This window comes from Oncorhynchus keta, chromosome 24 (genome assembly GCF_023373465.1).
Source record: "Oncorhynchus keta strain PuntledgeMale-10-30-2019 chromosome 24, Oket_V2, whole genome shotgun sequence".
In the NCBI taxonomy this organism is placed as follows: domain Eukaryota; kingdom Metazoa; phylum Chordata; class Actinopteri; order Salmoniformes; family Salmonidae; genus Oncorhynchus; species Oncorhynchus keta.
This window is the reverse complement of record NC_068444.1, coordinates 43,248,955-43,275,340: the sequence shown is the minus strand read 5'-3', so window position 1 is coordinate 43,275,340 and position 26,386 is coordinate 43,248,955. Positions and strand designations below refer to the sequence as shown.

Here is a 26,386-nt window from a genome sequence, read left to right as displayed (position 1 = left end):
TGAAGATGTAATCTGGAGACAGGTGTTTTCTCCATGTCTTTAGCTATCATACTCTAATTCCACTGATTTCAAAACTCAAACCTCCAAAAAGTGGAGCGCAACACTTATGCAACTCCACTACACAATACATAAAAAAGCCACGTTCGTCAGGATTACCAACACAGACTGACCCAGCTCAAATAGACAGAAGCCTTCTATATGGCAGACCAATCCGAACTCCTCTCTCGGCATGTCAAATGAAGTGTTATTAGTCACATGCATCGAATACAACTTTACAGTAAAATGCTTACTTACAAGCCCCTAAACAACAATGCAGTTTAAAAAATAGGAATAAGTAATAAAAGGAAGAAGTAATTAAAGAGCAGCAGTAAAGTAACAAAAGTGAGACTACAGTGGCAAGAACAAGTATGTGAACCCTTTGGAATTACCTGGATTTCTGCATAAATTGGTCAAATTTGATCTGATCTTCATCTAAGTCACAACAATAGACACACATATTGTGCTAAAACTAATAACACACAAATTATTGTATTTTTCTTGTCTATATTGAATACATAATTTAAACATTCACAATGTAGGTTGTAAAAAGTATGTGAACCCCTAGGCTAATGACTTCTCCAAAAGCTAATTGGAGTCAGCTAACCTGGAGTCCAATCAATGAGACGAGCTTGGAGATGTTGGTTAGAGCTGCCTTGCCCTATTAAAAACTCTCACAAAATTTGAGTTTGCTATACTAAGCATTGCCTGATGTGAACCATGCCTCGAACAAAAGAGATCTCAGAAGACCTAAGATTAAGAATGGTTGACTTGCATAAAGCTGGAATGGGTTACAAAAGTATCTCTAAAAGCCTTGATGTTCATCAGTACATGGTAAGACACATTGTCTATAAATGAAGAAAGTTCAGCACTGTTGCTATTGTCCCTAAGAGTGGCCGTTCAGCAAAGATGACTGCAAGAGCACAGCGCAGAATGCTTAATGAGTTTAAGAAGATTCCTCGCATGTCAGCTAAAGACTTACAGAAATCTCTGGAACATGCTAACATCTCTGTTGATGAGTCTATGATATGTAAAACACTAAACAAGAATGGTGTTGGGAGGACACCACGGAAGAAGCCACTGCTGTCCAAATAAAACATTACTGACCGTCTGAAGTTTGCAAAAGTGCACCTAGATGTTCCACAGCGCTACTGGCAAAATATTCTGTGGACAGATTAATCTAAAGTTGAGTTGTTTGGAAGGAACACACAACACTGTGTGGAGAAAAAAAAGGCACAGCACAGCACACCAACATCATAACCTCAACCCAACTTTAAATTATGGTGGAGGGAGCATCATTGTTTGGGGCTGCTTTGCTGCCTCAAGGCCTGGACAGCTTGCTATTATTGACAGAAAAATGAATTCCCAAGTTTATCAAGACATTTTGCAGGAGAATGTTAAGCGATCTGTCCACCAATTGAAGCTCAACAGAAGTTGGGTGACACAACAGGACAACGACCCAAAACACAGAAGTAAATCAACAAAAGAATGGCTTCAACAAAAGAAAATACGCTTTCTGGAGCGGCCCAGTCTTAGTCCTGACCTCAACCAGATTGAGATGCTGTGGCATGACCTCGAGAGCAGTTCACACCAGACATCCCAAGAATATTGCTGAACTGAAACAGTTTTGTAAAGAGGAATTGTTCAAAATGCAGGTCTGATCCGTAACTACAGAAAATGTTTGGTAGAGGTTATTGCTGCCAAAGAAGGGTCAACCAGTTATTAAATCCAAGGGGTCACATACATACTTTTTCCACCCTGCACTGTGAATGTTTACTTGGTGTGTTCAATGAACACATGAAAACATATTTGATTGTGTGATATTGGTTTAACCAGGAGGGGACTAGGGTTCCAATTTTGGAACCCCCCCCACGTTCAGCTGGAAGGTGGCGCATGGAACGCAAAAATATTCCTAAAAATATTTAACCTCCACACATTAACAAGTCCAATGGCTCAAATGAAAGATAAACACCTTGTTTATCTACGCAGCAAGTTAGATTTCTAAAATGTTTTACGACGAAAACATAGCACATATTTATGTCAAACCACCACCGAAGACACAGCTAATTTGCATAGCCAAGTTGAAAAAAAATATGCAATCAACAAACGCAGGATTAAAAGAAAAATAATGCACTAACCTTTTGAAATCTTCATCAGATGACAGTAATATAACATGTTACACAGTACATTTATGTTTTTTTCAATAATATGCTATATATATCCATAAATCTCTGTTTACAATGATGCATCGTTCAAAAAATGCTACTCAAATGTCCTGAGAAATGACGATAGCTCCGGCAGATAACGTCAGCTAACAAGGAATACACATCATAAACTTTTACTAAATATGCATGTTCTACATATATATAGTTAGATACACTTCTTCTGAATGCAATCGCTGTGTTACATTTATTTTTAACGTTACAGCTTTCGTTCACTAGGCTATAATATGAGTCGGCGCTCAAAAAGTAGCATTATGGCTCCTCTATCTTGGAGTCCACATAAACCCAAATTTACCACATAAATATTCCCTTACCTTTGCTGTTCTTCCATCAGAAGACCTGGAAGGAATTATACTTACCAAAAACAGCGTTTAGTTTTGCAGTCTGTGTCTTTCGGTTCTCAAACACGACACATTTCGGTTGAAATGTAGCCAAAAGTCAAGTGGATGCGCACCAAAACGTCAAACTTACATATTATATGTCGATTAAACTTGTCAAACTAACTTCATAATCAAGCTTTAACATGTTATAAAGGTGTACAGCAATCGTGAGGACGAACAGAAACGCATGCATTGTATAATCGATCTTGGAACAAAGACAGGACCGGAGCAGAGCGCGCATAAAAGTGACCTGTTTTTTCGTGTGACCGAAAGGTTTCGGCCTGCCAAAACTCTCGTGAGCGCGCGATTCTCACAATGAGAAGCCCCATTGAAAGCTGAGATCGCGCTGAAGACAGAGAGACTGTTCCCAGACCTGTAAGTGCTTGGCAAGGGTGGGGGCGATGACGTCAAAGTTGGGCCAACTTTTCTGATGACAAGAGAGAGTTTGGGAGAATGACTGCCCTGAGAGTTCTGCTTCACATACAGACATAATTTAAACGGTTTTAGAAGCTTTAGAGTGTTTTCTATTCAATAATATTTTTTATTTGCATATATTAGCAACTTTTGACAAAAAAAAATTATGTTTACTATGGGCAAGCAATTACTCCAGCGGGGGCAGTAGACAGCCCTATCCCCAGCAAACTGTGTTTGTCTATTGTGACCTAGATGAAGATCAGATCCAATTTTATGACCAATATATGCAGAAATCCAGGTATTTCCTAAGGGTTCACATACATTTTCTTGGCACTGTATATACAGTGGGTACCGGTACAGAATCAATATGCGGGGGCACCGGTTAGTCGAGGTAATATGTACATGTAGGTAGAGTCACTATGCATAGATAATAACAGAGAGTTGCAGTGGTATAAAAGAGGGGGGGATTGTGTGTTCCTGGAGTAACTCTGGCAGTTGTTGTTACCATCCTGTACCTGTCCCGTAGGTGTGATGTTCGATGTACCGATCCTGTGCGTGTGTTTTGTTACACGTGGCCTGCCACTGCGAGGATGATCAGCTGTCCGTCCTGTCTCCCTGTAGCGCTGTCTTAGGCGTCTTACAGTACGGACATTGCAATTGATTGCCTTGGCCACATCTGTAGTCCTCATGCCTCCTTGCAGCATGCCTAAGGCACGATGATCCAAGATGGCGTAGCAGTCGGACGTATGTTTTGTCTTGTCCCGTCCTGTCTAGTGTAAATATAGTTTTCTTCGTTTTTTTTCTGTATATATTTCGTACATATTTTAATCTCACTTTCAAACTAGAGCTGATTATACTCTCCTGCAACCCGCATCACCCAATGTGGTACGGATCCGCCTTTTCTATACTTTACTTTAGATCCGGAGCCACCATCAGAAGCTAGCCAGCTAACTAGCTACTACTCAGTTAGCCATTGCTAGCGGTCTTCTAAGCTAACTAGAACACTAGCGCGACATCAACCCAGAGCATATCAGACTGCTCTTTCTCTACCACATCTCCGGATTCCTACCGCAAGCTCTGAACCTTTACACCGGATCATCGCAACTAGCTAGCTGCAATTCCGAGTGGCTACTCCTGGCCAACGTCTCTGGCCCAAAACAAGCTACAGTTAGCCTTGAGCTAAGCCCACCTCCCGACTAGCCGAAGAGGCCCAACGATACCTCTTTTGCCAATTGGCCTGGACCCTTTACTGCCGACACGGAGCGCCGCCGATCCATCACGACTGGTCCGCCGACATAATCGTCCGAGGTGGTCTCAACAGGCTTTTTCGTTGCGAAATCGCCAAAGATCCATCTGCTGGCCAAGGCCCGCGAGCTTTCTGAAACGCTGTGTCTCCAGCTCACCCAGCGCACTAGAGCTCCTGTAGCATAATCCTGGGCTACAATTACCCGGGCCCACGACCGGTCTGTCGATGTCACCGCAAGAAGAGGAATAAACAGACTCACCCCATCGCGACGTCCCCCAAAGAACCTCCAGACGCTAACCAGCTAACTAGCTACAAGCTATTTAGTCATTGTTAGTTTAAAAAAATAAAATAAAAAAAAACCTGGATAACACTCGCCAGCCCAGCTTCCCTGCCCATCCACCGCTGCCCCCTGGACACTGATTTCTCGGCTACATAGCTGACGCACGCTGGACTGTCCATTAATCACGGTACCCCATTCTGCTTGTTTGTTTATCTGTCGGCCCAGTTGCCTAGTCAACGCCATTTTACCTGCTGTTTGTTGTGCTAGCTGATTAGCCTCGCCTACTGTTTTTAGCTAGCTTTCCCAATTCAACACCTGTGATTACTGTATGCCTCGCTGTATGTCTCTCCCAAATGTCAATATGCCTTGTATACTGTTGTTCAGGTTAGTTATCATTGTTTTAGTTCACAATGGAGCCCCTAGATCCACTCTGCATACCCCTGTTACCTCCTTTGTCCCACCCCCACACATGCGGTGACCTCACCCATTACAACCAGCATGTCCAGAGATACAACCTCTCTCATCATCACCCAGTGCCTGGGCTTACCTCCGCTGTACCCGCACCCCACCATACCCCTGTCTGCGCATTATGCCCTGAATATATTCTACCATGCCCAGAAACCTGCTCCTCTTATCCTCTGCCCCCAACGCTCTAGGCGACCAGTTTTGATAGCCTTTAGCCGCACCCTCATACTACTCCTTCTCTGTTCCGCGGGTGATGTGGAGGTAAACCCAGGCCCTGCATGCCCCCAGGTACCCTCATTTGTTGACTTCTGTGATCGAAAAAGTCTTGGTTTTATGCATGTCAACATCAGAAGCCTCCTCCCTAAGTTTGTTTTACTCACTGCTTTAGCACACTCTGCTAACCCTGATGTCCTTGCCGTGTCTGAATCCTGGCTCAGGAAGGCCACCAAAAATTCAGAGATTTCCATACCCAACTATAACATCTTCCGTCAAGATAGAACTGCCAAAGGGGCGGAGTCGCAGTCTACTGCAGAGATAGCCTGCAAAGTAATGTCATACTTTCCAGGTCCATACCCAAACAGTTTGAACTACTAATTTTGAAAATTACTCTCTCCAGAAACAAGTCTATCACTGTTGCCGCCTGCTACCGACCCCCGTCAGCTCCCAGCTGCGCCCTGGACACCATTTGTGAATTGATCGCCCCCATCTAGCTTCAGAGTTTGTTCTGTTAGGTGACCTAAACTGGGATATGCTTAACACCCCGGCAGTCCTACAATCTAAGCTAGATGCCCTCAATCTCACTCAAATCATCAAGGAACCCACCAGGTACAACCCTAACTCTGTAAACAAGGGCACCCTCATAGACGTCATCCTGACCAACTGGCCCTCCAAATATACCTCCGCTGTCTTCAACCAGGATCTCAGCGATCACTGCCTCATCGCCTGTATCCGCCACGGAGCCGCAGTCAAACGACCACCCCTCATCACTGTCAAACGCTCCCTAAAACACTTCTGTGAGCAGGCCTTTCTAATCGACCTGGCCCGGATATCCTGGAAGGACATTGACCTCATCCCGTCAGTTGAGGATGCCTGGTCATTCTTTAAGAGTAACTTCCTCACCATTTTAGATAAGCATGCTCCGTTCAAAAAATGCAGAACCAAGAACAGATACAGCCCTTGGTTCACTCCAGACCTGACTGCCCTCGACCAGCACAAAAACATCCTGTGGCGGACTGCAATAGCATCGAATAGCCCCCGTGATATGCAACTGTTCAGGGAAGTCAGGAACCAACACACGCAGTCAGTCAGGAAAGCTAAGGCCAGCTTCTTCAGGCAGAAGTTTGCATCCTGTAGCTCCAACTCCAAAAGTTCTGGGACACTGTGAAGTCCATGGAGAACAAGAGCACCTCCTCCCAGCTGCCCACTGCACTGAGGCTAGGAAACACGGTCTCCACCGATAAATCCATGATTATCGAAAACTTCAATAAGCACTTCTCAACGGCTGGCCATGCCTTCCGCCTGGCTACTCCAACCTCGGCCAACAGCTCCGCCCCCCCGTAGTTCCTCACCCAAGCCTCTCCAGGTTCTCCTTTACCCAAATCCAGATAGCAGATGTTCTGAAAGAGCTGCAAAACCTGGACCCGTACAAATCAGCTGGGCTTGACAATCTGGACCCGCTATTTCTGAAACTATCTGCCGCCATTGTCGCAACCCCTATTACCAGCCTGTTCAACCTCTCTTTCATATCGTCTGAGATCCCCAAGGATTGGAAAGCTGCCGCAGTCATCCCCCTCTTCAAAGGGGAGACACCCTGGACCCAAACTGCTATAGACCTATATCCATCCTGCCCTGCCTATCTAAGGTCTTCGAAAGCCAAGTCAACAAACAGGTCACTGACCATCTCGAATCCCACCGTACCTTCTCCGCTGTGCAATCTGGTTTCCGAGCCGGTCACGGGTGCACCTCAGCCACACTCAAGGTACTAAATGATATCATAACCGCCATCGATAAAAGACAGTACTGTGCAGCCGTCTTCATCGACCTCGCCAAGGCTTTCGACTCTGTCAATCACCAAATTCTTATCGGCAGACTCAACAGCCTCGGTTTTTCGGATGACTGCCTTGCCTGGTTCACCAATTACTTTGCAGACAGAGTTCAGTGTGTCAAATCAGAGGGCATGCTGTCCGGTCCTCTGGCAGTCTCTATGGGGGTGCCACAGGGTTCAATTCTCGGGCCGACTCTTTTCTCTGTATATATCAATGATGTTGCTCTTGCTGCGGGCGATTCCCTGATCCACCTCTACGCAGACGACACCATTCTATATACTTTCGGCCCGTCATTGGACACTGTGCTATCCAACCTCCAAACGAGCTTCAATGCCATACAGCACTCCTTCCGTGGCCTCCAACTGCTCTTAAACGCGAGTAAAACCAAATGCATGCTTTTCAACCGATCGCTGCCTGCACCCGCATGCCCGACTAGCATCACCACCCTGGATGGTTCCAACCTTGAATATGTGGACATCTATAAGTACCTAGGTGTCTGGCTAGACTGCAAACTCTCCTTCCAGACTCACATCAAACATCTCCAATCAAAAATCAAATCCAGAGTCGGCTTTCTATTCCGCAACAAAGCCTCCTTCACTCACGCTGCCAAGCTTACCCTAGTAAAACTGACTATCCTACCGATCCTTGACTTCGGCGATGTCATCTACAAAATGGCTTCCAACACTCTACTCAGCAAACTGGATGCAGTCTATCACAGTGCCATCCGTTTTGTCACTAAAGCACCTTATACCACCCACCACTGCGACTTGTATGCTCTAGTCGGCTGGCCCTCACTACATATTCGTCGCCAGACCCACTGGCTCCAGGTCATCTACAAGTCCATGCTAGGTAAAGCTCCGCCTTATCTCAGTTCACTGGTCACGATGGCAACACCCATCCGTAGCACGCGCTCCAGCAGGTGTATCTCACTGATCATCCCTAAAGCCAACACCTCATTTGGCCGCCTTTCGTTCCAGTATTCTGCTGCCTGTGACTGGAACGAATTGCAAAAATCGCTGAAGTTGGAGACTTTTATCTCCCTCTCCAACTTCAAACATCAGCTATCCGAGCAGCTAACCGATCGCTGCAGCTGTACATAGTCTATAGGTAAATAGCTCACCCTTTTTCACCTACCTCATTCCCATACTGTTTTTATACTGTTTTTATTTATTTACTTTTCTGCTCTTTTGCACACCAATATCTCTACCTGTACATGCCCATCTGATCATTTATCACTCCAGTGTTAATCTGCAAAATTGTATTATTCGCCTACCTCCTCATGCCTTTTGCACACATTGTATATAGACTGCCCATTTTTTTCTACTGTGTTATTGACTTGCTAATTGTTTACTCCATGTGTAACTCTGTGTTGTCTGTTCACACTGCTATGCTTTATCTTGGCCAGGTCGCAGTTGCAAATGAGAACTTGTTCTCAACTAGCCTACCTGCTTAAATAAAGGTGAAATAAAATAAATAAAATAAAAATTCACGCAGATGAGCAGGGACCCTGGGCATCTTTCTTTTGGTGTTTTTCAGAGTCAGAAGAAAGGCCTATTTTGTGTCTTAAGTTTTCATAACTGTGACCTTAATTGCCTACCATCTGTAAGCTGTTAGTGTCTTAACAACCGTTTCACAGGTGCATGTTCATTCATTTTTATGGTTCATTGAACAAGCGTGGGAAACAGTGTTTAAACCCTTTAAAATGAAGATCTGTGAAGTGATTTGGATTTTTACTAATTAGAACAGGCAGTGGCTCAGGTGGTTGATGTCCTTGATGATCTTTTTGTTTTGGCCTTCCTTTCAAAGCACTTCATGGCTACTGACATGAGTGCTACGGGCAGTAATCATTTAGGCAGGTTACCTTCACTTCCTCGGGCACAGGGACTATGGTGGTCTGCTTAAAGCATGTAAGTATTACACTCTAGGTCAGGGAGAGATTGAAAATGTCAGTGAAGACACTTGCCAGTTGGTTCGAGCATGCTTTGAGTACACATCCTGGTAATCCATCTGGCCCCGCGACTTTGTGAATGTTGACCTGTTTAAAGGTCTTGCTCACATTGGCTACCGAGAGCGTTATCACAGTCATCCAGAACAGAACAAAATTACAATACATTAGATCTGGAAAAAGAATAAACATATTGTCATTTTTTTACCGTCTTTTCAATGCAAGAAAGGCCATAATGTATTATTCCAGCCCAGGCACAATTTAGATTTTGGACATAAGATGGCAGCAGTGTATGTGCAAAGTTTTAAACTGATCCAATGAACCATTGCATTTCTGTTCAAAATGTTGTATCAAGACTGCCCAAATGTGCCTAATTGGTTTATTAATAACTTTTGAAGTTCATAACTGTGCACTCTCCTCAAACAATAGGATGCTATTATTTTACTGTAATAGCTACTGTAAATTGGACAGTGCAGTTAGATTAACAGTAATTTAAATTTACTGCCGATATCAGATATGTCTGTCCTGGAAAATGTTCTTGTTACTTATATCCTCATGCTGATCACATTAGCCTACGTTATCTCAACCTTCCCACTCGAGGGCAGCCGTGTATGTGAAAGTTTTGGACTGATCCAATAAACCAATGCATTACTGTTCAAAATGTTGTATAAATTCTGACCAAATGTGCCGAATTGGTAAATTGATACATTTTCAAGGACATAACTATAGAGAACATACAAAAATGATATCTTAATAAAAAAGTAAGTTGACACACTCCCAGGAATGGCATAAATGATGGATAATTAGCTTCCTTACAGAAAAGACACTCACCTTCGCACGTCTAGATGGGGGGTGGGGGAAGGCAGATACAGCAGGGTTTCAAACTGTGGAAGCCAGTTCCTACATTTGAATCTAAAAATGTATTTTATCAAACAAAACTATGCTACATTTTATCTGTCATTATTTACCTTCAGAGGCGAATCTATCAAACCAGTTGCCGTGATAAAAGTTTTGCACTCTCCTCAAACAGTAGCCCAACCGTATCGCGGGTGAGGACACCAATCCTATAGAGGTTAATAACAAACTTGTATGCCATCTGTAAATACGAATAAAATAGTTAAATTACGTGCTTTTCAGTTAAAATGATTATATAGAATTCTTGCCACCAACAAAAACTTGAATATTTGGGGCATACAATCATCAAAGCTCTGCAGATTTTGTTGTGAGGATACAGAATCAATTGACCATTTATTTTGGTATTGCCTTCAGGTAGCCTGTTTCTGGTCTCAGGTTCAGGAATTGCTGAAAATGCATAACATTGATCTAAAATGAACCCTAGAAATAGTACTGTTAGGAGATCTGGAGAGACCGGGTCAGTCAATTACTAATACGCTTAGTAAAAGTATTTATCTTTAACTCGCAATCTGTAGATTCTATTTGATGGATTGAAATGGTATGTTAAACATCACAGCATAGTTGAAAGATCTATGGTGTGTAGAAATCTGAAGAGGGCAGAGATGGGTGGGATGGGCTGAGGGTTAGGATGTGGAATTGGTGTTGCTGGTGGGGTATAGAATCACTGTCAAAAATAAAAGTAAAAAATAATGAAGTAAAAATAAAACGATAACAAAATAAGTTTGAATGACACTGAGGGGCAGTGTTACAGCTAATGCCTGTTCGCCTGAGGCTGATGCTATGCAGCCTATACACACACACTCATTCAAATGCACATGTACGGACAAACACTCACACACAAACAAATGTAAATAATAACGTACATGCACTCAAACATATTCAGTTGACATTGCGTCTTGATTTTTGCATTGTTGTTTTCTTTTGATTTTCTCTTGTTCATATTGTTGGCGCATTGTTCCTCAGCTACAGTTGAGGGACAATGGGGAAAGTCATTCTGCTTTGAAAGTTGATGAACATACTTTTGAGAAAATGGCCTTTGAATGTTTTGGTACTACTACTGGAGACCCCTTCTTTGTCTACACCTATTCAGCATCGTTCACAACCTTTTTTAAGCTTTAGCCTCACCCATTTCTTTAAGGGTTGATCCGATTGTTCTTTACTAACAACAGCAGTCAAGCGCCCAAGCTAATTTGCTAGCTACTTCCAGACACAAATGAGAGAACAGCTCACAGAACATTACTCACCCTAGCAGAGCTGGTTAGGATGTTATCCAGAGCGTTGGTGACTGCAACTGTGCTGTCAGATTGTCCGTTCGTAAATTCAGAGCGTTTCGCTCTTGGAGCGTTCTGAGGGCACACTGGACGTTCTGGCTGATAAGTTGGGTTAATCCTAAAGTTCTGACCAACGGCAGTCAAGCACCCAAGTTAACTGGCTAACATTGGCTAACTTCTTCCAGACACAAATGAGAGAACACCCCACTCTGACCATTTTACTCGCCCTAGCAGAGTTGGTTATCCAGAGTGATGGTGACTGTTCTGCTGGCAACAATGTAATTACGCTTTTTTGCGGATGTTTACTGACACCGGCCATATTCAACGGGTGTTGAGCGTTCGTAAATTCGTTAGTTATTCTGTGCTCTGGCACACTCGGATGAGAATGCTCATCGGAGTAGATGCTCGGACTCATTTTACATACGCAACCGAAATGGTTACTTGCATAGTGGAATCTTTTGTTAAGACATGTAGCTAGCTAGCTAGCTAGGTAAACAATGAACCATAATCATAACTCATGACGTCACTACCCTGCATACATCTGCAGGTAGCTAACCAACCAAGTTCAAAGCTAGCTAGCTAACATTATAAACAGCCAAGCAATGTCTTTGAGATTTGAATATTATTGTTAGCTAGCTAACAGCACACTTTAACTTGAAGTGAATCTACTTTCTGTCAAAATTAGAAATGTGTAATATCTGAAAATGTAGCCTGCTAGACTATTTTACATCATGATGGATACCAAGGTTGCCCTTAGTTTGAAGATGTAATCTGGTGACAGGTGTTTTCTCCATCTCTTTAGCTATCAGACTCTAATTCCACTGATTTCAAAACTCAGTCCTCCAGAAAGTGGAGAGCAACACTTATGCAGTTTCTTCTACACAATAGATTTTAAAAAATTAATCCTGCTTTAGACAGGATTACCTAGACATACTGACCAGCTCAAATAGACAGAAATATGGCAAATAGGGCTGGGCAATATGGCCAAAATATAATATCACTGCATTTATTTAAAAAAATTGACGATTTGACAGTATGTTGAGATTTTGAATAATAAAAGTTCTACATTGCTTTATGAGTAGTGAGTGATCCTAGGGTGGCAACACATACATTCTACATGATTTCATTGAGTCTTTCTCCATTTTGATTGTTTTATACTGTTCATTTCAACTTCAACCAAAACAAAGTTCAGCCCTTTAATAATTTCTGCATTTCCTGCACTCAATTGCAGTGGTGGAAAAAGTACCCAATTGTCATACTTGAGCAAAATTAAAGATATGTTAATAGAAAATTACTCAAGTAAAAGTGAATCACCCAGTAAAATACTACTTGTGTAAAAGTCTAAAAGTATTTGGTTTTAAATATACTTAAGTATAAAATGTAATTGATAAAATGTACTTAAGTATCAAAAGTAAAAGTATAAATTTCAAATTCCTTATATTAAGCAAACCATTTTCTAGTTTATCTTATTTACGGATAGCCAGGGGCACACTCCAACACTCTGACATAATTTACAAACAAAGCATTTGTGTTTAGTGAGTTTTACAGATCAGAGGCAGTAGATAACTAGGGATGTTCACTTGACAAGTGTTTGAATTGGACCATTTTCCTGTCCTGCTAAGCGTTCTGCAAAGTATTTTTAGGTGTCAGGGAAAATGTATGGATTAAAAAAGTACAGTATTTTCTTTAGGAATGTAGTGAAGTAAAAGTTGTCAAAAATAGTCAAGTACAGATACCAAAAAACACCTTAAGTAGTACTTGAAAGTATTTATACTTAAGTACTTTACACCACTGAGAATGTTCACACTGCCACGTAGAGCTGCACGATATGGGCAAATAATCTAGGACTTATTTTTAACCAAATGTTGCAATTGCGATTTGACTTGCGAATTCAAGCAAAACTGTTGGAATCATGGAAATAGAATGACTAGTATAATTATATACCGTAGTTAGAATATAATAGTGGGTACTTTGAATATAGTGTTGTTTGAGATGACAGCGAAGGAAAATGCCAGGGAGAAGTTATTGTGACAGGGTAGGAATTAAGTGTTCATACTTATTTCCTAGGGGACCCTTTAAGCTTTGGCTACATTGCATGTTTTCTCTTAGCTACTTCATGTAGCTAACATATTCTTGCTTTGCATATTCCTCTTTGATTTAGAAGATACTGTTGCACAAACAACATGCTGATTTAGGTCTATACCATCACTGGTATTATCAGGCTGTATTAGCTAGCTACGTTTCCTCTTACTCAGTACATTTATTAGCTAGCTAGCTATTAGCATTAGCGGCTAACAATTAGCGTCTCACAAGATTTAGGGTAACTTGCTAAGAAAAGACAAACTAGCTGTTTGCTGATGTAAGAAACACAAACTAATAGTGTCTTAATAGAACGCTAGTATATTTATATTAAGCAAAGTGAAAACAGCATTGTTGTCATCAACATTGTTGCATGTGCTGCATTGACCATGCAGACTGAATGCTAGTGTCTCGCGGTTGAGGAACATCAAATGGGCTCCTTGACTGACAGGGGGCGTGGCTAGGTCTATGTGGAAAGTGGCATGGAGAGAAGGAGCTGAGAGAGATGACCCAAGTAGCTAAGTAAGCTATAAAAATTGATACTGCACATGGCGTATCACATTTAACAAACCAAACATTCAAATACCGGAATATCAGAAGGTAAAGTAAAAACCCAAACCGGTCCCTGCATCAATACCAGTATATCATAAAATACGTTATACCGCCCAGCCCTAATGGCAGACCAATCCAAACTCATCTCTTGGGCATTTCCAGCACACTCATTATCTCTGCCAATCATGGCTTGCGGGAAGGTTGCGATCTTTTTCTGTGGCTAAACCAGCTAGGCTTGTAATTTAACCATTTTATTCATATTTAAAGATGGCATTAAGTTTGTTACAAGTTTGTTATATTTACAGATGGAATACAAGTTTGTCTCCTGTGAAGGTGTGACTTGCGATATACGCCTAGTTTCCTGAAACAGGTCACAAATGATGCCCAGAGTTGAGTTACATTTCCACCACCTGCTGTGACAGAATTCTCAAGCCATACAATATCTCATCTGACTTCTTCTCTTCTTGCTCTTCCTCATTCTTCCCGCTCTTTATTTCTTAATACCTTCATCTTCTTCCTCTCGTCTCTGTTCTTTTGCTCTCCCCTCCCTCTCTCTCGTTAGGTGACGTGGTGGCAGCCGAGAGCAGCGTGGACCCAGGGACGACCTGGCAGAGGGGGCGTAATGCCTGGGGTGCTCGTGGCCTCTTCCCTGTGTCCTGCGTGAAAGAGCTCCACCTGTCGGGTCACTCCAGGCAGCTGTCGGAGCGCAGCGCCCAGGCCCAGGCTTCCGAGCTACCCCCATATGCCTTCGGCCAGGCCAGGGCACTCATGGGCCTCCATGCACAGCTCCATGAGGAGTTAGACTTCTGCAAGGGGGACCTTATCACCATCATCGGCCTACCCGAGCCTGGCTGGTTCCAGGGAGAGCTGGTCGGACGCAGGGGGGTGTTTCCTGAGGGATTCGTGGAGCTTCTGGGGCCCCTGAGGACCCCACATGATACAGAGGTTGACCCCATGAACTACAAGACTGAACCTTTGACCTATGAGCCCTACAGTAGTGGGAAAGGGATTGAGGAGGTGTTCTCCAGGGAGGATGAAGAAGAGGAGGAGGATGGGGTGTATGGGGTAGCACTGCACGACTTTCGGGCCATGGAGCCAGGAGAGTTGGAATTTGACGTGGGGGACCGTATCCGGGTGGTGAACACCCTGGAGGACGGTTGGCTGTCGGGCGAGCTGAGAGGGCGATGTGGGGTCTTTCCTCATCGCTTTGTCAAGATTGAGGATTATGGGCAAAACATGAGGGAAGACATGGAAGCTGTAAAAATGGAAGAGCTAGAGGAATATAGCAGCTACACCTTGGACTGCAACTCCGGTCAACAGGACCATAGCCAGACAAAGTATGGTTCTGAGTGGAGACCCCAAGAGGACCACACTGTGTGGGACCTGGATTACTTTGATAGGGTGGAAGAAAGAATGTGGCAGGGGGACTCTGTCAGCGAGAGTCTTTCCCAGGAGACTGCAGGGGACCAGACCCAGGACAGGGGGGAGAGAAGAGATGGGGCTAAAGCGCAACCTCACAGGCCTACACCCCCCCATGGGCCCCAGAGACCCAGCTCTGTCCCTCAGGCAAGGCCCAGGCTTCTCCCTCGACCTAGTGTGCCATCTCTGGGCCACAGGCATCATGTCAGCCCTAACACCACCAATAATGGTAGTAGGACTAGCCACCCTGATACGACCCTACCACCACTACTCAACAGAGCCCTTAGCCTAGCTACACCTAGCACCCAGTCAGCCTGGTCCAAAGGTAACGGCCACTACCTCGGAGCACTAGAGGGCGCCACCAGCAATGGCAAAGGTCCTAGTCTGGGCAAGGAATTGTTAAGTCTAGTGGTGGAGGGCCACAGGCAGAAAAAGCTGACCCGCCACTCCAGCGTCAATGATGCAGACTTGCTACTTGGTTGCCGTGCTGAGCGCAGGGCGCTGTCCCAGCGGAAGGGACAATGCTCCAATGGTCTCCTGCCCGCTTCCCTCACCTTGGATTCCCTGACAACATCAGTCGGTGACCTGGAGACCAAGTTATCCCAGCAGCTCTTGCAGTTTGAGAGGAGCCTGCCGGGGCACGGAGGGGGCGATTTTGTCGGGGCTGCTGCTGGGGATGTTGTTGGAGCTGCTGCCGAGGACAATGGAAGCCGACAATCCAACATCTCCCGTCACTTTTCCATAATGGACTTCAGTAGCGAGAGCGACATCATGCGAGGCTCCTCTCACTCCCAACTGACCCTCCTCCAACCCTCTTCCTCATCGTCCTCCCTGGAGAGGTGCAAAACCCTTCGCCCCCCTCCCCCTCGTCCAAGAATTCTCCACCCCCCAGTTCGAGCTCCCTACAAACCGGCACGCCCTGCGCCTCGTCCACCCTGTCCCCGGCAACCATCCCCTCCCCTTAACAACCTCCAGCCCTTTGGACACCTCTTCTACACCTGCGAGGAGGGGGAGGGGTATGTGACAGAGACTGAGAGGACAGAAGAATCTGAACCTGCCTTCGGTGACCTAGCTCTGGAGCAAGAGAAGGAGATGGAGCAGCACCTTGAGATGGACAGGGATATCAAGATTGAGAGGCAAAGAGAGATGCAGCAAAAGGAGGAGTACAGGCTGCTGCTGCGGCTGCAGGAGGTGGAGAAGGACATGGAGGCGTACGCCCACACAGCCTCAGAGCTGAGGGCCATGCTGGAAGAAGAGGAGGAGGAGGAGGACGAGGACGAGACGTCCTGTCTGCAGACCCTGGAGAACCTGGAATTCTGCACTTACACCCTGTCAACTCTGGCCCTGGAACAGCAGCATCTACAGCAGCAGCTACAAGGTAAATGGCTTCACTTATCCCACAACAAGTTCACAAGAGGTCCACAAAAGGCTGCTTCAGAAACAACCCTATAGGCCCTATCCTTTAGGTACTCGTGTAGATCTGAAAGGGATGTGTATTGTTTAGGCAATATGGCAAAATTCCATTTACTCTATCAGAGGGCAAAGGTGAAGCTACTACCATATTCTCTACACCCATCCAAATCTTTCAGATCTGAACAACAGCATCAGCTACTAGGACAGAGAGAGATTCATATAACAGGCACTGAATATGGAACGGCAACAGAATAGGGAGCCAATGATGAATTTAAACGATCGGGTTTCAAACCTGGATCGTCTGCTCAATATGATGCTATTCTGCTTCGCTAAAGGCTAGGTATGCTGCATGCAATCAATTCATACTAGTGCCAAAATTGACCTCTGAACACTGACCCAGGAAAAGCAGCTGTTATAAAGTATGGGTTATGTTTACAATTGGGGAGATTGATGCCAGAGTTGGCTCATAAAACCAGTTAGCAACCTGGCCCTTAGACCAAAACCTGATGTTGTCACCAAGTGTCAGATTTAAAATTCATTCCAGAATTGGCTTGGTCTCCCAAATCCCTGTCAGCACCCCTGGGGTAGGTGCTGTGTACGGTAAGGTCAGAGGGTCCCCTCTAACACACTGGCCAAACAGATCCCTGGTTAGCAGTAGAGAAAAGGGACTTGTTCTGCACCCACTGTCGTTTCTTTTAGGTTGGCTGCTGCGTCTTCAGTCCAATCTCTAATCTCACAGAGAGACAAACACACCAAGGCTAATCTCAATTTGGTAACCACATCTTATTTGAATAACTGGGCTGTCTATCTCTCCACAATCATCGCAGGCCACAAATGGGGATGTACATACATTTGCATAATGTTTGAATGACTGTTAAAGTGTGTGTATGTAGGACAAGTAAGGGGATACCTAGCCAGTTGCAAACTGAATGCATTCAACCGAAATGTATCTTCCGCATTTAACCCAACCCCTCTGAACCATTGAGCACATAACACATTGTGGCTCCTAGCCACCCAATTAAATGAATCATGTAACAATTAACTAATTAGGAATTTGGGGCACCACAGAATACATTTTTAAATGAGTTAAAATCTCCCGAATTAAACTTTAGAAGATATATAAGTTATATATTGATAACAGTCAATTATTAAATCATTGCCTCATATCTATTCTCATTCTGAATACTCGTAACCTTCTTGGATCTGCACAAACCCCAGCCTTGAGCATTATTCAGTACTGCACAAATTGGTTTAATTATTTATTTACTAGCGAACTAAATAACACAGAATACACATTTACATGAGACAAAGGTCCCTAGTGGACTGACAAGATATGACAGCTTAGTACACAGCGATGGAGAAGGGGGTGGGAAAAATAGATAGAGAAACTGACATTTATCGTGGATACATTCTAGGACTGTCCTCACATTAATCATATGCCTTGCACATGAACGGCCACCCATTTGGAATAAGAAAATAATTCATGTATTTACGTGTTGAATGCATTTAGTTCGTTGTTTATCTCGGTCGGAACCAAGCCCTCTCAGAAAGTTGTTTCCTGTGGGCCACTTGTACATGCTCTGATTGTCCACCAGAGGTCACAATGTCCTTCCTTCACAATGGGCTGTTTCCGAAGAACAGTTACTTAGCTGTACCAGTGATTGTCTGAGAGGGGAGTTTTCTTCTTCTCTTCCTCGGGTACATAGTCAAAGTTACCAAACACTTTACACTTGCACCTGCAGACTGGCGGTGTCCTGGTCTGGTAAGTTTGTTTTCTTCACCTCGTGTTGAGTTTCAGAGTTTCTAACCATTTCAACGTGTGGACCACAGTCTCATGTCTTTCTGGTCTAATGGTTGATGATTATTCAGGGTTCGGCTCCCGACCACTTTACATACCAGGAGTAACTCGGCAATGTACTGGTCTGATACGTTTCTCCTTAGCCAATTCCTTTTTAACCCCACACACGTATGTATGTATGTATGTATGTATGTATGTATGTATGTATGTATGTATGTATGTATGTATGTATGTATGTATGTATGTATGTATGTATGTATGTATGTATGTATGTATGTACAGTGTGTGTGTATGTATGTATGTATGTATGTACAGTGTGTGTGTATGTATGTACAGTGTGTGTGTATGTAAACTTCTGACTTCAATTACGTGTGTATATATATTACACACACACACACACACACACACACACACACACACACACACACACACACACACACACACACACACACACACACACACACACACACACACACACACACACATTATCAATGGAAATCAAATTTATCAACCCATGGAGGTCTGGATTTGGAGTTACTCTCAAAATTAAAGTGGAAAACCACACTACAGGCTGATCCAACTTTGATGTAATGTCCTTAAAACAAGTCAAAATGAGGCTCAGTATTGTGTGTGGCCTCCACGTGCCTGTATGACCTCCCTACAACGCCTGGGCATGCTCCTGATGAGGTGGCAGTTGGTCTCCTGAGGGATCTCCTCCCAGACCTGGACTAAAGCATCCGCCAACTCCTGGACAGTCTGTGGTGCAACGTGGCGTTAGTGGATGGAGCGAGACATGATGTCACAGATGTGCTCAATTGGATTCAGGTCTGAGGAACGGGCGGGCCAGTCCAAAGCATCAATGCCTTCCTCTTGCAGGAACTGCTGACACACTCCAGCCACATGAGGTCTAGTATTGTCTTGCATTAGGAGGAACCCAGGGCCAACCACACCAGCATATGGTCTCACAAGGGGTCTGAGGATCTCATCTCGGTACCTAATGGCAGTCAGGCTACCTCTGGCGAGCACATGGAGGGCTGTGCGGCCCCCCAAAGAAATGCCACCCCACACCATGATTGACCCACCGCCAAACCGGTCATGCTGGAGGATGTTGCAGGCAGCAGAACGTTCTCCACAGCGTCTCCAGACTCTGTCACATATGCTCAGTGTGAACCTGCTTTCATCTGTGAAGAGCACAGGGCGCCAGTGGCGAATTTGCCGATCTTGGTGTTCTCTGGCAAATGCCAAACGTCCTGCACGGTGTTGGGCTGTAAGGACAACCCCCACCTGTGGACGTCGGGCCCTCATACCACCCTCATGGAGTCTGTTTCTGACCATTTAAGCAGACACATGCACATTTGTGGCCTGCTGGAGGTCATTTTGCAGGGCTCTGGCAGTGCTCCTCCTGCTCCTCCTTGCACAAAGGTGGAGGTAGCGGTCCTGCTGCTGGGTTGTTGCCCTCCTACGGCCTCCTCCACGTCTCCTGATGTACTGGCCTGTCTCATGGTAGCGCCTCCATGCTCTGGACACCACTCTGACAGACACAGCAAACCTTTTTGCCACAGCTCGCATTGATGTGCCATCCTGGATGAGCTGAAATACCTGAGCCACTTGTGTGGGTTGTAGACTCCGTCTCATGCTACCACTAGAGTGAAAGCACCGCCAGCATTCAAATGTGACCAAAACATCAGCCAGGAAGCATAGGAACTGAGAAGTGGTCTGTGGTCACCACCTGCAGAACCACTCCTTTGTTGGGGGTGTCTTGCTAATTGCCTATAATTTTCACCTGTTGTCTATTCCATTTGCACAACAGCATGTGAAATGTATTGTCAATCAGTGTTGCTTCCTAAGTGGACACTTTGATTTCACAGAAGTGTGATTGACTTGGAGTTACATTGTGTTGTTTAAGTGTTCCCTTTATTTTTTTGAGCAGTATATATACACAGTACACAGTATATATATATACACACACACACACACACACACACACACACACACACACACACACACACACACACACACACACACACACACACACACACACACACACACACACACACACACACACACACACACGTACGTGTGTATATGTGTGTGTGTTGGCCAGCATCCCGGAGTCACCTCTTCACTGTTGGCTTTGAGACTGGTGTTTTGCGGGTACTATTTGATGAAGCTACCAGTTGAGGACTTGTGAGGCGTCTGTTTCACAAACTGGATGGACTTGTCCTCTTGCTCAGTTATGCACCGAGGCCTCCCACTCCTCTTTATATTCTGGTTAGAGCCAGTTTGCGCTGTTCTGTGAAGGGAGTAGTACACAACGTTGTACCAGATCTTCAGTGTCTTAGCAATTTCTTGCATGGAATAGCCTTGATTTATCAGAACAAGAATAGACTAATGAGTTTCAGAAGAAAGTGCTTTGTTTCTGGCCATTTGGAGCCTGTAATTGAACCCACACGTAATATATGTACACACACTTTAAAAAAAACTACATTTTTTTAAAATACACAATTTTTTTCCCCCTCGTAAACTCTACTTCCAGCTTATACGTACTATACACATTTTACAGACACAATCTATTTTACAATAGTTATATTTAGTTTGTTTTTAGTCCTGGCAATCCAGTTTGATTTCTTTTTGCAATATATTTGTAACTGCTGTTTCACAAATGTTCTGAATCTAAATATATTTTACAGACCCATATGTTTTACATTGGTTATCTTGTTATGAGTCCCAACCTTAAGCTCCATTCAACCCCTCCCATCTATCTCTTAAACACCATCCTTATTGGATTTATATTTGCCATATATTTGTCCACTGTGCTGTGGTGCTTCACAAAAGGTTGACTTTAGGCATTTTTGGGGATTGCTGAAAATGTACCAAAAATATGTATTTATGCAAACTACATAGCTCTGATTTTAAACCAGTTACTAATTCCCCCTGTGATAAGGAAGTAAAATAAAGATGTAGTGCCTCAGAACGAGGCCAGTTCCATTTAGTTTTCATTTGGGACACTTTGAACTGGGATTACTGTAGTATGGCAAATATTTCTGAGCAGACAAGATGCAACCAACCAGAGTATAAAGATTTTTTTTTGATGGAACAGTTCAATCCAAAGTCAAAGTTCAGATCTACCTCAAAAGTCATGTCAAGAGCTGTTTAATGCCTCCCATCTGTTGTGTAAATCCAGCTCCAAGCCCTTTGCCTCATCCCCAAAGTAATGGAAAAGCTTTGATTTTGGAGTGAACTGTCCTTTTATGTTGTCCAGAACACACAGTCAAGTCTGGATTCCAAGTCTCTCTGTACAAATGCTTGTTGCTAGAAGCTGCTATAGCAAATACCAACACAGGCTCTCCTCAGGGATGTGTTTTGTCCCCACTTCTGTACATCTTGTACACTAATAGTTGTACTAGTTCCCATACTGACAGACACCTTGTTAAGTTCGCTGATGACACTGCCTTGATCAGCCTGTTGCATGATGGCGAGGAACATCATGGCCTGGTCCTAGATGACTTTGTAGAGTGGTGTGAGGAATCACATTTGGTCCTCAATACCAACAAGACCAAAGAGATGTGCATAGACTTCAGGAAGCGTACAACACCTACCTCTGCAACATCTATCAGAGGCCAGAATATAGAGATTGTAGAGGAATATAAATATCTGGGTGTCCTCTTGGACAATAAGCTTCAGTGGAGTAAATGTACAGATCTACAAAAAGAGCCAACAGAGACTGTACTTTCTAAAACAGTTGGGTTCTTTTAATATAGACTGTACTATACTGACTCTGTTTTACAAATCCTTTTAATATAGACTGTACTATACTGACTCTGTTTTACAAATCCTTTTAATATAGACTGTATGATACTGACTCTGTTTTACAAATCCTTTCCTTTGTTTGTTGGTTTGGCAATGCCACTGTCAGCCAGAGAAACATGCTAAGAAGGATTATTACCACAGCAAGCAAGGTACTTGGAGTCAAACAGACAGGCCTGGATGAGATCTTTAAGGTCAGGGACCTCTGTAAGGCTCACAAAATCATTTTAGACCCAAGCCGCCACCCCCTGTACCTGGACTGTGAATTACTCCCCTCTGGGCGCAGGTATAGAGCACCCCTCAGCAGGAAAATAGAACGAGACTATTTGTGCCAGGTGTGATATCCCTCCTGAATAGCTCGGTCGAATGTTCCCATTGACCCCGTAAGGCCATCAAGCTAGTCTTTTCTTATATAAAAGAAAATGTTTTATTTCTTATTTCTTACTATTATTATTTTTATTGGTGCGTTTTGTTATTATAGTTATGTTGTCAATCTTGTTTTGTATTTAAACGCCACTTTAAATGTAAACATGACACTGCAACAAAATTTCCCCATGGGGACAATAAAGTAAGTAAGTAAAGAACTCTCGTTAGCTAACATGCTTATGAGGAATCGAACTTCACACTGCTAATGTTCAGTTAGTCTAATCCTCAAATCCGATTGAGTCACTAGGTAAATTCAAGATATGCTGAACTTAACCTTGGTTCATGAACATCAGTCGTGAAGTGGGAGCTGACAACGTACACCCAAATGGTTGACGAGGTGCAGACCCATGGATAATAAACTTGAACCGACGCTTAAGGCACTGCCCACTGGGCACACCATGTCATTTCAACTGGAATTTGGGTAGTATTTGGTTGAGATGTTGATCAATGAGAGTTCCACATTTATTCACCCACTCAAAAAGACAGACAGTGGTTTGTTGAATTCCCAATGTGTTATCTAAAAGCACAACCAAATTCCAATGGAGGACTTAATTCTTCCTGCTGTCGCTGATATGACTGAGACAGTGCTGGGGAACAGGCCAACAAAAACTATACAGACAAATCAAATGTTATTTGTCACATACACATGGTTAGCAGATGTTACTGCGAGTGTAGCAAAATGCTTGTGCTTCTAGTTCCGACAATGCAGTAATAACCAACAAGTAATCTAACTAACAATTCCAAAACTACTGTCTTATACACAGTGTAAGGGGATAAAGAATATGTACATAAAGATATATGAATGAGTGATGGTACAGAGCAGCATAGGCAAGATACAGTAGATGGTATCGAGTACAGTATATACATATGAGATGAGTATGTAAACAAAGTGGCATAGTTAAAGTGGCTAGTGATACATGTATTACATAAGGATGCAGTAGATGATATAGAGTACAGTATATACGTATGCATATGAGATGAATAATGTAGGGTATGTAACATTATATTAGGTAGCATTGTTTAAAGTGGCTAGTGATATATTTTACATCATTTCCCATCAATTCCCATTATTAAATTGGCTGGAGTTGAGTCAGTGTCAGTGTGTTGGCAGCAGCCACTCAATGTTAGTGGTGGCTGTTTAACAGTCTAATGGCCTTGAGATAGAAGCTGTTTTTCAGTCTCTCGGTCCCAGCTTTGATACACCTGTACTGACCTCGCCTTCTGGATGATAGCGGGGTGAACAGGCAGTGGCTCGGGTGGTTGTTGTCCTTGATGATCTTTATGGCCTTCCTGTAACATCGGGTGGTGTAGGTGTCCTGGAGGGCAGGTAGTTTGCCCCCGGTGATGCGTTGTGCAGACCTCACTACCCTCTGGAGAGCCTTACGGTTGTTTGCGGAGCAGTTGCCGTACCAGGCGGTGATACAGCCCGCCAGGATGCTCTCGATTGTGCATCTGTAAAAGTTTGTGAGTGCTTTTGGTGACAAGCTGAATTTCTTCAGCCTCCTGAGGTTGAAGAGGCGCTGCTGCGCCTTCTTCACGATGCTGTCTGTGTGAGTGGACCAATTCAGTTTGTCTGTGAGGTTTATGCAGAGGAACTTAAAACTTACTACCCTCTCCACTACTGTTCCATCGATGTGGATAGGGGGGTGTTCCCTCTGCTGTTTCCAGGACAACAGGAAAGGATATTTTTACTGGACAGCTTTGTGACATCAAATGGACTTGGGTGGTCAAGATGTGTTGGTATCTGTACTGATGGCGCAAAAACCTTGACAGGAAGACTTAGGGGTGTCGTAATGCGCGTACAAGCAGTTGCTCCTGACGCCACTTGGGTACACTGCAGCATCCACCGAGAGGCTCTTCCTGACAAAGGAATGCCTGACAACTTGAAAGCAGTTTTGGACACGACAGTGAAAATGGTTAACTTTGTTAAAGCAAGGCCCGTGAGCTCTCATGTATTTTCTGCACTATGCAATGATATGGGAGGCGACCATGTAAAACTTTTACAACATACAACATACAGAAGTGCGCAGGTTATCAAGGGTAAAAGTATTGACACTTTTTTTTTAATTGAGAGACTAGCTTAAAAGTTTTCTTTACTGACCATAATTTTCACTTGTCTGACCGTTTGCATGATGACTGGTTTCTTACACGACTGGCCTATCTGGGTGATGTTTTTTTCTCACCTCAATTATCTTAATCTAGGATTACAGGGACTCTCCGCAACTATATTCAATGTGTGGGAAAAATTGAGGCTATGATTAAGAAGTTGGAGCTCTTTTCTGTCTGCATTAACAAGGACAACACACAGGTCCTTCCATCATTGTATGATCTTTTTGTGTGCAAATTAACTCAAGCTTACGGACAATGTCAAATGTGATATAGTGAAGCACCTGAGTGAGTTGAGTGTGCAATTATGCAGATAATTTCCCGAAACAGATGACACACACCTGAATTCGTTATCCCTTTCATGCCCTGCCTCCAGTCCACTGAACAAGAGAGCCTCATTGAAATTGCAATAAGCGGGTCTGTGAAAATTTAATTTAAACAGAAGCCACTGCCAGATTTCTGTGTTGGGCTGCGCTCCGAGTATCCTGCCTTGGCAAATCGTGCTGTTAAGACACTGAAGTCCTTTGCAACCACGTACCTATGTAAGAGTGGATTCTCGGCCCTCACCAGCATTGAAACTAAATACAGGCACAGACTGGGTGTGGAAAATGATTTAACACTTGAGACTCTCCAATACAACCCAACATTGCAGAGTTACAGTGGGGCAAATAAGTATTTAGTCAGCCACCAATTGTGCAAGTTCTCCCACTTAAAAAGATGAGAGAGGCCTGTAATTTTCATCATAGGTACACTTCAACTGTGACAGACAAAATGAGAAAAAAAATCAAGAATAATCACATTGTAGGATTTTTAATGAATTTATTTGCAAATTATGGTGGAAAATAAGTACCTTTTTGCCCCACTAAGTTCAAAATGCTTTATTAGCATGTCAAAAGTGCCAAACCAACAGACATACAGAATATTTAGGATCATTGATGAGAATTTGTTATATGTACTGAATTTTGTAATGAACTACACATGTATGAAACACAATTTGATAGAAAATAACATTAAAATGACATGAAGTGCAGATAAATTAATATTACTACAGTTTTTATATTATTGACATACATTTTTTCTTTCTCTATATTATTGGGTCTGGTGATTTTTTGCGCAATAGATCAAATATTGTGATTGTTATACATCTTAATGTTATCAAGGCCTTTCACTGTTCTGTGATCAGTTTAAAGTTTTTAAAAAAATCTTAATTGTGACTTTATTTAGGTTTGCTCATATACTTGTATAGAATCATTACACAATAATAGCTACAAATATGAACAGGGTTTGTAATCACAGCTTTGTTTCTCTTTATTAAGTGATACTTTCCTTACAGTAACCAGGTTTCTATCAGACCTTTTTAAGTAAGTAAAGTTCATGTCTGATAAGAAAGTTAATGACGTGCCCGGGGGAAACGGAACATTTTTTGTTAAACTTTCCCAAAGTCTACAAAACAAAATTTATTAGGATACGGTTATGGTCACAGCCGTGTTTATTCCCACTCAAACCGATACCACGACAGCCCTCAAAGAACCAAACTGGAAACCACATATCCTGAATTTGCAATTAT

The 26,386-nt window shown here is 43.4% G+C and overlaps 1 protein-coding gene across 2 annotated transcripts in view; it reads left to right on the top strand.

Annotated features, from left to right (window-relative positions):
* Positions 1-26,386, top strand: part of dnmbp (dynamin binding protein) — a 117,945-nt gene that overhangs the window by 37,992 nt on the left and 53,567 nt on the right. For both annotated transcript variants that reach the window (XM_035734846.2, XM_035734845.2), the window contains exon 4: positions 14,413-16,647. In XM_035734846.2, coding sequence (XP_035590739.2) covers positions 14,413-16,647 — 2,235 coding nt within the window. The remainder of the gene's footprint in view (positions 1-14,412; positions 16,648-26,386) is intronic.